General features: G+C 44.8%; 4 protein-coding genes across 4 annotated transcripts; 3 read left to right on the forward strand and 1 right to left on the reverse strand.

Moving 5' to 3' along the window:
* The first annotated feature begins 24 nt into the window (after window positions 1–24).
* LOC137588478 (L-seryl-tRNA(Sec) kinase) lies at window positions 25–2,103 on the forward strand. The gene is made up of 6 exons (XM_068305592.1): window positions 25–285; window positions 745–970; window positions 1,104–1,305; window positions 1,412–1,487; window positions 1,581–1,674; window positions 1,755–2,103. The coding sequence occupies exons 1-6, from the start codon at window positions 76–78 to the stop codon at window positions 1,967–1,969; spliced, it is 1,023 nt and encodes a 340-aa protein (XP_068161693.1). The 5' UTR covers window positions 25–75; the 3' UTR covers window positions 1,970–2,103.
* Window positions 2,104–2,243: 140 nt separating this feature from the next.
* On the reverse strand, window positions 2,244–5,995 carry LOC137588477 (zinc finger protein Pegasus-like). The gene is made up of 3 exons (XM_068305591.1): window positions 5,454–5,995; window positions 4,864–5,052; window positions 2,244–3,856 (listed from the first exon to the last, which is right to left on the reverse strand). The coding sequence occupies exons 1-3, from the start codon at window positions 5,587–5,589 to the stop codon at window positions 2,937–2,939; spliced, it is 1,245 nt and encodes a 414-aa protein (XP_068161692.1). The 5' UTR covers window positions 5,590–5,995; the 3' UTR covers window positions 2,244–2,936.
* Window positions 5,996–6,165: 170 nt separating this feature from the next.
* Window positions 6,166–9,683, forward strand: acadsb (acyl-CoA dehydrogenase short/branched chain). Its single transcript, XM_068305589.1, has 11 exons — window positions 6,166–6,355; window positions 6,678–6,831; window positions 6,933–7,033; window positions 7,110–7,316; window positions 7,393–7,563; window positions 7,651–7,776; window positions 7,856–7,948; window positions 8,135–8,224; window positions 8,304–8,441; window positions 8,522–8,621; window positions 9,230–9,683. Exons 1-11 carry the CDS (start codon window positions 6,323–6,325, stop codon window positions 9,304–9,306), a joined length of 1,290 nt encoding a protein of 429 aa, XP_068161690.1. The 5' UTR covers window positions 6,166–6,322; the 3' UTR covers window positions 9,307–9,683.
* Window positions 9,684–11,958: 2,275 nt separating this feature from the next.
* Window positions 11,959–13,210, forward strand: hmx3b (H6 family homeobox 3b). The gene is made up of 2 exons (XM_068305982.1): window positions 11,959–12,356; window positions 12,598–13,210. Exons 1-2 carry the CDS (start codon window positions 12,047–12,049, stop codon window positions 13,188–13,190), a joined length of 903 nt encoding a protein of 300 aa, XP_068162083.1. The 5' UTR covers window positions 11,959–12,046; the 3' UTR covers window positions 13,191–13,210.
* Window positions 13,211–14,658: the final 1,448 nt, after the last annotated feature.

Raw genomic sequence — 14,658 nt, forward strand, 5'->3', positions numbered from 1 at the left:
TGTTTCCATTGTTTTGACTACGTAATGCGGAAGTTAGCCGTCACCTGCATCTACAGTCGTGATAAAATGTAGTTCATGGCAGCGGAGGAGGCCGGAGTTGTTCCACGGACTCCAGGCTGTCTGTGCGTCCTCTGCGGGCTTCCTGCTGCGGGGAAATCCACGCTGGCCCTCCAGGTCCTCCGCACGGCGCGGCAGCGCGGGTGGAGAGCCGGTGTGTTTCCGTATGACGACCTGATCACCGAACAAGCGTTTCAGACCCGATCGGCGGAGGACGGGGAAGACATGGTGACGTCACCCGGGCCAAACGGGCCTATTTTATGCTAAAATGTGTTAAAACTATTAGAATTAATTTAACGTGTAGAAATTATTCTAGCCGAAAAAAGATAACTAGAAACTACAAAAAAAAATATTTTCAAAAAACTGAGCCATATGTTAAATATATGATATTTACTAAAAAGATTAATCATTTAGAAAAAAATTACTTGGTACATTTTTTTAAAGATGTTGACGATAAGTAAAATACTCTGCAAATTTAACTTGCACTTTTCCCAAATATGACCCAAAATGTTAATTTAAGTGACATTTGTAGAACCTTTAGCTGCTGCAAACATGATGCAGATCCAGACTCCAGCTCCTGCCAACAGTCCTAAGGAATCTTAGCCCATTCCTCACAAATAAAACCCTCCAGAGCTGGAATATCCCAGGGTTCATGTATTATAATTGATTTTTTTTTTCTCTTTCTAGCACACTGAGTGGAAGTTACACAGACAGGCCGTTTTGCAGTGCGTTGAGGACTTTCTAGAGAGACGTGAGCCTCCGAGCCGCCGTCGGATCAACAGGGCAGCGTGGGAGCAGTGCATCCGACCTCTGCTGCAGCCTGCATCCTACCAGGCGCCGCTTCTCTTCCTGCTGGATGACAACTTCTACTATCCCAGCATGAGATATGAAGTTTTCCAACTCGCAAGAAAGTGTAAGAAGAAGAAGAAGAAGATGATATACTTTATTGATCCCCTCGGGGAAATTACATAAGCAGCATAGATTCCAGTTGTCCACATTACACACAGGTTGTGTATTTTAGAGTAATACAAATCTGTCGTTTTCAGATTCGCTGGGCTTCTGCCAGGTGCATCTACGTTGTGATCTGGACACCTGCGTCAGCAGGAACCAGAACAGATCCGAACCCATTCCCACCAGCGTGCTGCTGGAGATGGTGAAGCGTTTAGAGCCTCCGAATCCTCAGAAGAACACCTGGGAGACAAACAGCCTCTCTCTCAACTCTGCGGAGAGTTTGTCTGAATGTGATACGTAAGACGACGGAGTGGATTCTTCAGCGTCGATAAAGTTCCTGCTCATTAAAACGATTATTAATCCGTTGCTTCCATCTGTTTCTCCTCCTCTGACTTCATCTCAGGCAGAAGGTGATGGAGTTGATCTCATCTGCGCTGAGCAACCCGCCGAGCCCGGTTGAGGATAACACAGAACAGACGGTTTGCAAACATAGCGTGGATAAAACATTCAATTTTTAAAAAAAACTGCTTCAGAGAACAATTTATTCCTACTGTGGTTTATTACTGTTGCAGGAGGCCGACCGTCTCAAATGCGCCACCAGTGTGATCCACCAGGCAGACCAGGCCTGCCGACGGCTCGTCTCCGACGCCATGACGACGGCCAGAGGTCAGTCATGAGCATCAGTTCCACATATAGTTTCGTTTTCGCATTCCGGTGTAACCACCACTTCCTCACCTTGACTCTAGGAGCTCAGGTACCTTCTGAAAAGATGAGGTCGCTGGTGGCGCAGCTGAACCAATCCAAAGCCACTTTTCTTCAGAACCTGCGGAGACAGCTGCTCCAGGAAGCGTCCTTCAGTCAGGAGGACGTCGATGTGGAACGGGTGGTGGGAAGAGCCGTGGATGTGTTTGACCGCGAGAGGAAGGAAATCCTGTCGAGGATCATTAATGAGAAGAAATGACTTGAATCCCAACAACCTGAACGACGTTCACTGAACTGCTCCTCAGCTCGTGGACCAATGTGACACCAACACGTACGTGGAAACCAATCAGAGCAGGACGTCCTGTCAGCGCAAATAAAATCTGAACAATCAGCGTCTTCCGCTTGTCCTTCTGGTTGACCTTGAATTGGTTTGTGTGAACGCACATGAAAAGAGAAAAGTTTAACTCCCAAGTCCACATTTCTAATATTCTAAATGAGAAATATTCCGTTTAACTCATTTGACCCACAGAATATTGGGTTCTATGATTCTGTAAACACCAAAACTACCAAAAGAAAGAGTAGACTAATGTTCTTTCATTAGAAAAAAAAGTTTATTTCTACCTTTTCCCATTCCTAAGTTATTAGCTGTAGAACACAGGCTGGTTTCACTAAAAAAAACATCCGTTTCAGAGGAAAAAAAAAACAAAACAAAGAAAATGATCATTTAGTGAGACGCCGAGTCAGAACAGTTTGATTTGAGTTGGATGCAAATATTTTTTGCTCTTATGACACCTCAAACATCTCAACAGTGGTTTCTATAAACCAACAAAGAGAATGAGAAAGAGGGGTTCTGATGGTAAAATTATTTATGAATGACTTTGTTCAACGCCTACATTTGACAAAAACTTTTTTTAAGCTGTCACAGCTCTATGTAGTAAATGGGATGAGATTCAAACCTCCATCCAGTCATTCTATCCATTGTCTTCATATCATATAATGTATGCTGATCACAGGAGATCAGTCCATCACCAAACATAACGGACGTCTGTAGATACCAACGGCAATGAATGAGTTTTTAATGGTTAGCTTCCTTTTCCGTTAAATCCATGAGTGGGAGTGGGAGGTCCTGGGTGTGTTGGGTTGAGATGATTTACATGTCGGTGTCGTTACGAACGAACAGTGACGTGAAAACAACAGGACCTGAGACGCCACATCCACCGACAGAATCACTTCTTATGTTGCCCGCGGGCGAAGTGGCACGCGAAGTCGTATCGGTCTCTGCACAGGTGGCCGCAGATGTTGCACTGGAAAGGATGCTCGTAACCATGGCAACCCATGTGTATGGTGTAGAGGATGTTATCCAGGAAGTGAATGTCACAGTGCTGACATTTATGCAGGAGCTGCTGGTCGGGCGTGGTCGGGAGCAGGGCCGGCGTACTCGGCTGGCTGTTGCTGACGCTCGCCGTGATGGTGTTGCTCTCAAAGCCGACGTCGGGCGCCGGGCAGCAGCCCTCCGGGACGGACGGTGGGGTGTCCTTTTTAGGCGGGAAGGTCTGGACTCTGTTTGAATGCGCCGCGTGTTCGCTGGACACCTGTTCGATGAGGATGGGCTTCTCCTCCAGCGAATCCCTGTCTGGGGATTCGGACGTCTGAGTCTCGGGGTGAAGGTCGGCCAGCTGGCCGGCGAGAGCCGACAGCTGGTCCAAAGGGTTACTGAACGTCAGGCCATTAGCTCCTCTGCTGTGAGCGTCATTCTCATCCGCCTTGGGGAGTTTCTTGTAGTCGCTGCCGTTCAGATGGTGGTGAATCTTCTGGGACAAGTCGTTCAGATAATCGGACTTTTGCAGTCCCGCGGACGGAGGGTTTATGTTCACCAGCAGCCGCCTGCCGAAGCCCAGTGAGCCCGACCGCTTCTGCAGGGAGTTCAGGATCCTCTTGGTGGCGAACGAGGAGCGGATGACCCTCGTGGGCAGGAGCTTGTGGCGGCGGCGGCGGTGGTGCGACAGGTTGCTGCGGTCGCTGCAGCGGAAGGCACAGAGGTCACACTTGTATGGCTTTTCTCCCGTGTGCGAGCGCACGTGGGCTTCCAGGTGGCGCTCGTAGGCGGAAGCGAACGGGCACAGCTGGCAGCGATGAGGCTTCTCTCCTGGGGGGGGATTAGGAAATAAATGCAGTTAAACAGTGACATGATTTAATGTGAGAGAGTCAACAGACGAGGAGGGACACACAAACATGTTCTTGATTTACGAGTTACTCCAAATGGTTAACTCACTGGCTGCCAATTCAACGAGGAGATCTGGAGGTGCTTGTCAGTGAAAATCAGGCTTCTGATCGTGGAATTTATCGTCATGACAACTGATCCAGTTACGGAACAGAGGGATGGCGAATCAGAGGAAGACTGAGAAGTTGCAGAAGCTTACAATGCAACAAAGTTTGCAAACATCAGAGATCACCCGTGAGCGAACACCATGTCGTTCTAAGCAAAGCATCTTGGGACGGATCAAGAACAGAAAGAAAACACCAATGTGTTTTTCCAACAATAAATAGCCAGATGCCAGAGAAAGCCTGCCAAAAGAGATCAATTGATATTAAACGCTGGTAGCAAATGAGTTAATAGAAATCTCTAGCAGAGAAATACTATTTATACTACTATTTATTTATCATTTTTGCAAAGACTCAAGGAAACAGGAACAGTTGAAATATTTCAATAACACAAATTACAACCAAATTTAACCTGATATAAGACTAAATCCTACTTCTCCTGACTACAGTGGTTTCAAAGCAAGCATGTCTGGTTCTTCCTGGAGTCCTTTTCGCTGCAAAGCCGATTCTGAAAGCGTTCTTCACAAATATTAACCCATTCCTCACGGATAATCCTGGAATATTGTTGGTTTACTTGCTGCAGCCAACTCCTTTGAACCCCACCAGAGATTTTCTGCAGATTCAATCAAGCGATTGCGAACATAGTAGACGACGAGGTCAAGTTGAGACGCCTAATCTCCATATGTGGCTCATGTAAAACTGTTCTTGTGTGATCTGCCTTTTGCAAACAGTTCATAACTAGTGTGTTGAATAAAAATTTGGCTTCCCACCGTAGCTGTGTGTTTGGATTGGCTTTGTTATGGCACGGGGTTCACCGGTTCATACACTGACCTGTGTGGATGCGGGTGTGCTCTATCAGACGAGCCATGCCCTTGTTGGCGTAGCTGCAGTAGCTGCACTTGTATTTTCCATCGCAGGTCCTCTCCAGGCTCTCCATCTGAACATCTGAGCCGTCCTCCACCGACAGGCTCACTTCCACCGACGGGGGGTCCAGACCGTTCTCTTCACTCCGGAGGGCAACTGGAACCAAACACACCGAGATGTCTGTGACAGTTCATCCAGATCGTGAGGATCCAAAAGCATTTAAATCAACACTTATCGAGCTTATCGAGCGTTCCTTGAAGACCTTTCACCTCTCATCCGAGAGGCTTCTTCAGTTCTGGTGGTGGCTGTTGTCGCCTCAGCTTCTAAACTCTTGAGGTGTGATCATATTTTATTCTATTCATATTCCAACAACAAGAGATTAAGAAAGTCAACACCAAACCATCAGAACCGAAGAACCTCTCTGGGATTGGAGGAGAAAAGTCTTCAAGGATCTTTCTATGAATCCAGTGGGTTGACTTCAACAGCTTTGCTCAGATGAAGTGACTTTAACGACAATCTGCTCTTATTTATGACGCGTTATGACGTCTCCATCCTACCTGCTTGGAACGGCTGCCCTGACTCCTTCTCTCCGTACACAGAGCCGGAGATCATGTTGACATGCTGGGTTTGCTGCGTTAAATACTCTTGAAATTCCCTCACAAAATCCACAGGTTCGGTCTTCACATCTTCCATTTTCCTTCTGTCGAGCGACGAAACGACCCTGAGGAGAGGAGTCCGTTTGTCCGGCTAACAAGCTACCTGCTCCGCCGTCAACCTGCTAGCTCGACGCGAACATTTTAATGGTTTACCGACAATTATAAACGAAGGGCAATCAGCTACACGTTCGACACGCTTAATCTCCCCCCCCGAACCTTTCAGGTTCTAAGTACCATTACCGTGAATAACAGACATGTGAACCCAGCCCTTCTGATGTGTTGTGCGGTTTGAAGCGTCAAAACGAAACGCTTCCGTTCCGTTTCCAACACGTCAGTGGTGCGTTTAAATGTCGTTGGAATAAATTGCATCCATCAGAGGTCGGACATCTCACATCTACTCATGAGTCACGGATTATTATTATTGTGGTACCAATAATCTATTTTAACATCTTATATATAACCACCACATGGTAAAGCTAACAGCTAAGCATGGAAACAACTAATATGTTTCGCTCAATCAGATGGAGGTGTATTCTGTATTTATTTTTCAATCGTTTAATTTATGTTTAACATTATTCAGAACAAGTGCTATCTTAGATTTTAATTGCCTTTGTGCTTTACTTGATAGATACTTTTTAATCCTTAATTCACACTCTTAATCCTTATGCAATTTCCTCCGGGATTAATAAAGTATCTATCTATCTATCTAAAAACCAAAACATCCTATTGCACCTGAAGGCAGCAACATCAGTACGGATTTCATAACAAACATGGCGGCGCCCGTGGTTCGGATCGTTACTAAGGTGAGTTTTAACATATGTTTATAGTTTAAAATAGCAAATGTGGCTGAGTTTATGGATATAAGCGCCTTTAATGACCGGAGAGGAGCATTTGGTTCATTTATGCCGCGTGGATCGGACGTATATGAGAGGAAACGTATAGAATTTCAGTGGAGAGGAGGTCCGGACAGTGAATGTCAACTTCAAGAGAATAACAACAAAAGAAGTGATGGAATTATTGGTTGCAAAAAAAACCCCCATAATATACTCAATAATGCCCACAGAGTCTTTACGGTGACGTCATTTTCAATTTTAACACTCAAAAGGAGGTATCCCCTGCTTTTAGTCTTGCAGGCAGATCTCTCGACCCTGCCGGTTCGGATGGAGGGGTCTGTCCGGCTCAAGCGCCCCAGCAGTGACCTCTGACCCCGCAGGCAGTCCGGTCTTCTTCCCTCCCCTTCAGACGTTCTCAGAGGAGGAGAGCATGATGAGGGAAACAGGTGAGCTGCTTTTCAGGTAGTATAGAGCTGAAGGGTAAATGACTCAGTCCCTAATGTTTGTGAGGTTTCCTGGTGAAACATGTTGTTACATCTCTTTACAGTGAAAAAATACGCACAAGAGCGCATCGCACCGTTCGTATCAAAGATGGATGAAAATTCTGCCATGGATGAGGAAGTCATCAAATCCCTCTTCGAACAGGGCGTGAGTCATTTCGGTGTCTCGTCACAGACGTGTAACCAAGACGACGTGGGTGACGTTCCTTTTTTTTTCCCCGCAGCTCATGGGGATCGAAATCGACCCGGAATACGGCGGCACGGGTTCCTCCTTCTTCTCCTCCATCCTGGTCATTGAGGAGCTGGCGAAGGTGGACCCCTCTGTGGCGGTGCTGTGCGACATTCAGAACACACTGATCAACACGCTCTTCTCTAACCTGGGCACGCCGGCGCAGAAGGAGCGCTACCTCAGCCGGCTGTCGACCGACATGGTGAGCAGCCACAGAACCTTTACGTTTCTGTGCAGACGGAGAGCTAACAGCTGCTTTTATTTTCTGTGTCCCAAAGATCGGAAGCTTCTGCCTCTCCGAAGCCGAGTCTGGCAGCGACGCCTTTTCTCTGAAGACGCGCGCCGAGAAGCAGAAAGATTATTACGTCATTAACGGATCCAAGATGTGGATCAGCAACGCGGAGCAAGCAGGCGTCTTCCTGGTGATGGCCAACGTGGACCCGTCCGCTGTGAGCAGGTTTTATCGATGCTGTCACCTCATGTGACAACGATGGATCGGAACTTTTATTTTGACGGTCTGACTGTTTGGTTGTCAGGGATACCGAGGCATCACCTGCTTCATCGTGGACCGGGACGCCGAGGGGCTCCAGATTTGCAAGAAGGAGAACAAACTCGGCCTGCGAGCTTCGTCCACCTGTCCGCTCAACTTTGACAACGTCAAGGTACAGGCTGACGTGTTCCGGACCAATGACAATCCTCCGCCTCCTGTGACCTTCACCCACTTCCTCCTCCGTCCTGCAGGTGCCGGAGAAGAACATTTTGGGTCAAGCCGGACACGGATACAAGTACGCCATCGGAATGTTGAATGAGGGCAGGATTGGAATCGCCGCTCAGGTAAACTCTGCAGGTGTCGGATAGAGAGATGAGGCCGCCTGCAGCCGATTGGCCCATCCTGGTGTTGATGCTTCCCCATTGGCTGTTGCACTTCCTGAATGAATAACCGGATATTTGCTTTTAAATCATTTGAATGACAGCTTCCAGACTATTGATCGACTTTTACTTTGCGGCAATTTGTGACAGATGCTTGGACTGGCACAGGGTTGCTTTGACAACACCATTCCTTACACCAGACAGAGAGTGCAGTTTGGAAAACGGATCTTTGACTTCCAGGTGAGCGTCAGGAATGGATCCCGTTTTTGTTTATTCTCACGATTCCCTGAGGCCGTTGTGCGACTCTTTGTTTTCCCAGGGCATGCAGCACCAGATCGCTCACGTGGCGACGCAGATCGAAGCAGCTCGGCTGCTGACGTACAACGCCGCTCGTCTGCGGGAGGCAGGCAGACCGTTCATCAAGGAGGCCTGCATGGCCAAATACTTCACTGCAGAGGTGAGCGCTTCGGTTCTTAGGCCCCGCCTCCATTCATGCGTCCATAAGTGTGTGGAATTATAACGTTTCATCTTCCTCAGGTTGCGACCCTGACCACGTCTAAATGCATTGAATGGATGGGAGGCGTCGGCTTCACCAAAGACTACCCCATAGAGAAATACTACAGGGACTGTAAGATCGGTGAGCCTGACTAGTTGCTGGAAGGGCTGCATGAAGGTCAATGAAGCTGACTGTGATTGGTCCAGAGTGGGGAGGGTGGAGGAACGCACTGATAGCGGCGGCTGTAATCGGACTCTGTAGGAATTCCACCCCACACACACACACACACACTCTTCGTGGTGCCAACGCACCGACTCACAGCCAAAGGAAGCTGCAAGGGCAAAAAGTCATCACTGCTTTCATCACCAGACGAATAATGAGACCCCCTGTCTCTCAGAATTGAAAGCTGAGGTGGGGGGGTGGACAAACGTGGCCTTGTTGGTGGTTTTTAACAATAATTTACACAAAGTTGTGAATAGTTACCAGAAAATAAACTGATGGGTCTTCACAAACCTCCACACCTCCTGATCTAATATAGCAGCCCACCTTAGACGAGCTAACGTGTGAGCTAGCTCCTTTAGCTAAGAGGCTGCACTGAATGTGTAACTTTAAAAAAGGCTGTGATTAATCTGGGCTGTCAGATCTTAACTAAACTTCACCCAGCTTTCACCCATCAGAGTTCTGTTTTAACTGTTGATCCTTCTGGTGAAGGTGATTCATTCTAATGCTTCGTTTTTCTCCATGTGCAGGTACCATTTATGAAGGAACCACAAACGTCCAGCTGTCCACTATGGCCAAGTTCATTGATAAGGAGTATGACCATTGAGATAATGTGAACAGAGCCTTGAGAGATTCTTCTAGAAGTCCTTTTTGTCCTCAATTTCACCAACTTTCACTCCCATGACAGATCCTGACCGTATTCTTTTCCTGTTTTAGGATCAAATTAGTGTTGCATTGTGAAATATAAAGAAATCATGTCGTAATACAAAACTAACCTATTGTTACATTACTGGAATCCAACATCTGATTTCAGATGGTTCTGTGGGAAACGTCACACACGTGATGGATTTTCAGTTGAAATGGTGTTTTCTTTGCAGGGTTTTATTAAGGAAGTAGATTCCACGTCTTTCACACTTGTAAGGAAAGGAAATCAAGTGATTTAACGCTGTACTGTGAAAATGATCTGTAAAAATAAAAGTCTGCAGCTCATCTTTTTCAACATTGTAATGCTGATTTCTGCCGCTAGAGGGCAGCATTCTCCTGCTGTCAGTCACGACTGGAAGCGCAGTCAGTTATCGCGTCTGCTAACAGCCTGTCACCTCTAACGATGTTTGATATTCATTTAATCACGCTGGGGCCTCATGTGAAGAGAGGCCGCCTTATTTAATGGACTCTGAGCATTTTCCTGATTACTTTTCTGCAGCCTGATCGACTTCCACTGACAACAAGGACGAGCCGTGTCCGCGTAAATACGCACAGAAAAGGCAGTTCTGCGCGTTGGATTGTTGATTTTTGTGTGTTATCGTGAAATTCAGGATTATTATTCTCTAAATTTTACTTTTTATCAGTCGTTCAATCAAAGCTTCAGCTAAACAGACTGAAAAAATACAGACTAAAATATTAAAGCAAAATATGATCGATGCGTAATTATTATTGTCTCCTATGGGTCACCAAAAGTCTGGAAAACTCACTGTGAGACAAGCCCAAATAACGCAACAGCTATTCAACCTATTAAATTAATGTAATTCAACGGAAATTCCTGCTGAACATATTCTAATTGAATTTCAGATTTCTGTAACGTTTCATTATACTTCCTTTCGAGAAGCCCTGTTGTGTTTTAGTGCTACCCTAAAAATATATTTTGCTTCTTCTGGATCTGGAGCTCATAATCTGACATGAGTCTTTGATAAATATTAAACCTCTTTGAATTTCACCTTAATCTGAGGTGGACCGCGTTCAGTTTGACATTCAGAGGAGCAGCAGCGCGCTGACGTTCTGAAAAATCGTTAAGTAACTAAATTGAACGGGCTGTAAAATAAAACCCGCCTTTGCATCATGAATATTTGTACGAGCTCCTCCGACTCTTTCTGTGTTTTGTGCGAGTTTCTGTTTAATGAAGTTAATCTGATGGAGAACGCGGCTCTCCGCGCTTCACGACCAGCCTCGTTCTCCGCCCCCATCTTTAACGCAGCTATGAGACCTCTAATTATTCAGGGGTTCAAGTAGCTTTTCACAAAACACAGTGTTGTCCTTTAGAGCTGGAGAGCGCTCCATGAGCTAAAAGTGCAGGCTGCATGTTTTGTAGGTTGAGCAAATTCAATTGATTGGATTATCTCTCTGCTTCAGAACTGGATTCAAAGATGAGACTTTGGTTTCTGCCCATTATTTTCAGTTGGAGAATTAATTATTAGCTGGTAGACAAAAGCAACTAAATGTTTATTAATAGTGTGTTTGGCTCAATTTGTCGTGCGTTAAAATCAACTGCAAAGAAAAACCCACGTCTCAAGAGAAAACAGGACTGACATAGAAACTCCCACCTGTTCACCCCGTGTCTTTATCATCTAACCTCATCGCACTTGATCATATAAATGTCTCATTACACATTACAAATAGAATAATAATGAATAACTATAACGCGCTGCATCCGAGCGCTGGTTTTATTGTAATGTTTATCAGGGACGTCTTGTCTTCCTCTTGCATTAGATCACCTGCCGCAGGCTTTTGTTCAAAGCTGATTTGAAAAGCCTTTATCACAGAGGTAAGCATTCAGTTTGATGGCTGCCTGTAGCATTTCCTGACTAATTAAATTTCACTAAAGTCAATGAGCTCTGGTGCAGGAGAAACGCACAGTGCGTATCTTTCCGGTTGCGCACAGGTTGAGCAAACATGGGCAGTTTGGAAAAAGAATATAGCAGATAACTAAACGGAAGGTTGATCTCCAGCAGGTTAAACTCTTCATTTTTATATAAAAAACAACAACAAAAAGTCGAGTTTTCCTTGTTTTATTTATTGTTCCATGTCACGTTAGCGCGTAAAACGTGCGTAAAATTGGTACCAAAGCCACTCCGCTTGCAGATTGAGGCGTAATAATTCCTGGACCATTTATTCAATTAACTGACAGATGATTACAGTTTGCGCACGCCCTCAAAAACCCAGAGACATTTCCCTCTTTGCTCTAATTGGATGATAAGTGGGTCCCTTTCTGTTCAGCAGACGTCAAAACGCTTGCGCGGCCTTTTTTCTTTTTGGAGCAGCGCTCGTCACAGCCCCATCACGGTTTCGTCTCAAATCCCATTTGCTATTGTACCTGCCCAATAGCAGGGACCGAGCGCGTTTTAACTCGATAGGCATTTTTTATTTCATCATTACAATCCGGCGCAAGTTTGACTCAGTGATCTCAGCGCTCTCGGGAGCTGGAGGCAGCTTTCACTTCTCTCTCTCTCTCTCTTTCTCTTTCTTTCACTTGCTCCCCTCTTTCTTTCTCTCTCTCTTGTGTGGTTTTTTAACTCAAACGATCAAACAAAAGCATCTTTTGCAGGCGTTTTTCTTTCTCTCGCCAAGTTTTGATGGTGATCCCCATCGGACAGCGAACGGTGATGGCCGACTCTGACGCGCAGGAAACCCGCCAACCCGCTAAAGACTCGCCGTTCTCCATCAAGAACTTGCTGAACATCGAAGACAAACCAGTGAAGCCGAAAAGCTTCTTCAGTTCATCCAAAGGAGTGTTCGAAGGCAGCTTCTTCTCCCGGCTCGGTGAGCTGTCTTTCCCTCGGTTCGACTTGCCAACGCAGAGAATCGGACTATCAGCGCAGTATTTGGAGAGAGCGTCCACCTGGTGGTACCCGTACACGCTCGGGACTCATTTGAGGACCGGAGGTAAATATTGTTAAATCTAGCTCTGGAAATTGTCTGAAAAAGTCTTAATTTAGATGGATGCTATTTTTATAAGATTAATGGAAATTTTATAGGGTTTAATATGTCGCCTGTATCCGGATTTATGTCAGTAAAAATGCTCATTTTATTAATGCACCTTCAAAAGAAACATCCAGAAGAGACAGATACGATATTTAATGGTTTAGAGGATTCTAACTGAGCCCTGGTTTCTGGTTTTCTCTAGGATCTGAAAAGGCCAGCCACAGAGAAGCGTCACCGGCGCCAGACAGGCGCTCCCCGGACCTCCAAAAAAGTGACCAAGATGCCAAAGAGGAAAGCGCGGATGACGATATCGCGTTGGAGGAAAGTGACTCAGAAGAGCCAAAGAAAGAAATAGACCAGGAGGACGACTGGAGAGGAAAAACGGGCGAGTTGGATTCCGACAGGAAACCGTGTCGGAAGAAGAAGACGCGCACGGTTTTTTCCAGGAGTCAAGTCTTCCAGCTGGAGTCCACCTTCGACATAAAGCGCTACCTGAGCAGCTCGGAGAGGGCCGGCCTGGCCGCGTCCCTGCACCTGACGGAGACGCAGGTGAAAATCTGGTTTCAGAACCGGAGGAATAAATGGAAAAGGCAGCTGGCCGCGGAGCTGGAGGCGGCAAACCTGAGCCACACTGCGGCGCAGAGGATTGTGCGGGTTCCCATTCTCTACCACGAGAACGGAGCCCCGGACTCGGCCGGTGGGCGCGCCGCAAACTCACCGGGCAGCCAGTCGCTCCTGGCTTTCCCTCACCACATGTACTATTCCCACCCGGTCCCACTGCTGAGGCCCGTTTAACGCCGTCAACACAGGCTGTACATACGTTTTTAAATAAGGGTGGCCGTCATTGAAAATAATTACATTTTGTATATTTTATAGATTACGAACAAATTATTATTATTATTATTATTATTATTATTATTATTATTATTATTATTATTAATATTATTTTATTGTTTTTATTCTTATTATTGTATAATCAGTATTTATCCTGCCGAGACATGAGTTCCAATAAAGGATCAGCAGAAAAAAAGGATTATTATTATTAATATTATCATTTTAATCATTATTATTATTATTATTATTATTATTATTATTATTATTATTATTATTAATATTGGTGAAATTGTTCTATGCTCGAAAATAGGCAAATCTATTTTAATGTATTACTTTTAAAAAAACTTGTTTTTCATTTGTATTTAACAGAAATTTGTGTCAGTGTTTGTAGCAAAATTGTGGAATTTAATATTTTATATTTTCTAATATTGTGCAATACCTGGCTTCACATAGGCTAAGTCGGTCCGGTCTTTGTCACCTATCTAAGTTCACTTTTACAGAAAAAAAAAAAAGCTCTCTCTTCGTATTAGTGAAGACAATCATACTATTAAAAAAGAATCTCCGCAAACAGGTGATGGGTTGTTGTTTATATGACGCATTGTTTTGCCAGTAATTTTGAAGCCATGGAAGAGCCAAAAATACCTTCTGTTTCTGTGTATGTTTTTCTGATATTGTTTAAAGTCTGTATATAAATGGTCTCACACAGTAAAGTTTTTCTTCCAACAAGAGAAGCATCTATCCTTCATGTAATTATGTAAGAAAAAAGAATAATTGTGGATCTTGGCTGGAGGTGATTTTAAAAATTCTAAGAAGATATTAAGGATGCTTGAAGGAAAGGAGAATGGTGGTGCTGCCTTTGATTAAAAATGTACTAAATTAAATTATTTTAGAGACTACCTCATGGTCTCATTTGTCAAGTTAAGACATTTTGAGCCACGTCTTAATACTTAGTAGTTTTCTTCTATGTTGCATATTTGCACAGACAAAAGTGGTGATTTCTTGATGAAAGCGGAGCTTTTGTTTGGATACATCAAATGAACATTTTTAAATTGCACATCTGCAAACAAGGTATCGCAGTTCACAAACTCCACATTCAGGCTGCAGCTAAAGGCAAAATGAAATTAGTTTTAACTTGATTTTTCTTTGCATTTTAAAGATAATTGATGACACAGGCAAAGGTTCTCTTCAAACTACAGTACTGTATACGGAAGAAAATACAAAAGGTGGAAAGAAATAGCTGACAAACAAAGGATTAAAAAATTACATGATACGTAAAATCAACGTGGATGGGTCTGGGTATCTTACAGTGGCACTACTTTGCGCGGATTTATATATTTTTACAGAGTTCTGGTGTTATTTACGCTTTTAATTCAACCGGTGAACTCACGGCTACGTCATCAACAGAGGAGGGGCGAAAGAACGATCCAGT

Source organism: Antennarius striatus, chromosome 21, assembly GCF_040054535.1.
Source record: "Antennarius striatus isolate MH-2024 chromosome 21, ASM4005453v1, whole genome shotgun sequence".
NCBI lineage: Eukaryota > Metazoa > Chordata > Actinopteri > Lophiiformes > Antennariidae > Antennarius > Antennarius striatus.

What these genes read in the sequence shown, in the direction of transcription:
- LOC137588478 (XM_068305592.1), top strand. Translation starts at nt 76, where the DNA reads ATGGCAGCGGAGGAGGCCGGAGTTGTTCCACGGACTCCAGGCTGTCTG. An exon ending in AGTTTGTCTGAATGTGATAC is followed by an intron (nt 1,306 to 1,411) that starts GTAAGACGACGG and finishes ACTTCATCTCAG; the next exon opens with GCAGAAGGTGATGGAGTTGA. An exon ending in CGCCATGACGACGGCCAGAG is followed by an intron (nt 1,675 to 1,754) that starts GTCAGTCATGAG and finishes CCTTGACTCTAG; the next exon opens with GAGCTCAGGTACCTTCTGAA.
- LOC137588477 (XM_068305591.1), bottom strand. Translation starts at nt 5,589, where the DNA reads ATGGAAGATGTGAAGACCGAACCTGTGGATTTTGTGAGGGAATTTCAA. An exon ending in AGGGCAGCCGTTCCAAGCAG is followed by an intron (nt 5,053 to 5,453) that starts GTAGGATGGAGA and finishes GTTTGGTTCCAG; the next exon opens with TTGCCCTCCGGAGTGAAGAG. An exon ending in GCACACCCGCATCCACACAG is followed by an intron (nt 3,857 to 4,863) that starts GTCAGTGTATGA and finishes ATCCCCCCCCAG; the next exon opens with GAGAGAAGCCTCATCGCTGC.
- acadsb (XM_068305589.1), top strand. Translation starts at nt 6,323, where the DNA reads ATGGCGGCGCCCGTGGTTCGGATCGTTACTAAG. An exon ending in TGGTTCGGATCGTTACTAAG is followed by an intron (nt 6,356 to 6,677) that starts GTGAGTTTTAAC and finishes CCCTGCTTTTAG; the next exon opens with TCTTGCAGGCAGATCTCTCG. An exon ending in GGATTGGAATCGCCGCTCAG is followed by an intron (nt 7,949 to 8,134) that starts GTAAACTCTGCA and finishes AATTTGTGACAG; the next exon opens with ATGCTTGGACTGGCACAGGG.
- hmx3b (XM_068305982.1), top strand. Translation starts at nt 12,047, where the DNA reads ATGGTGATCCCCATCGGACAGCGAACGGTGATGGCCGACTCTGACGCG. An exon ending in GACTCATTTGAGGACCGGAG is followed by an intron (nt 12,357 to 12,597) that starts GTAAATATTGTT and finishes GGTTTTCTCTAG; the next exon opens with GATCTGAAAAGGCCAGCCAC.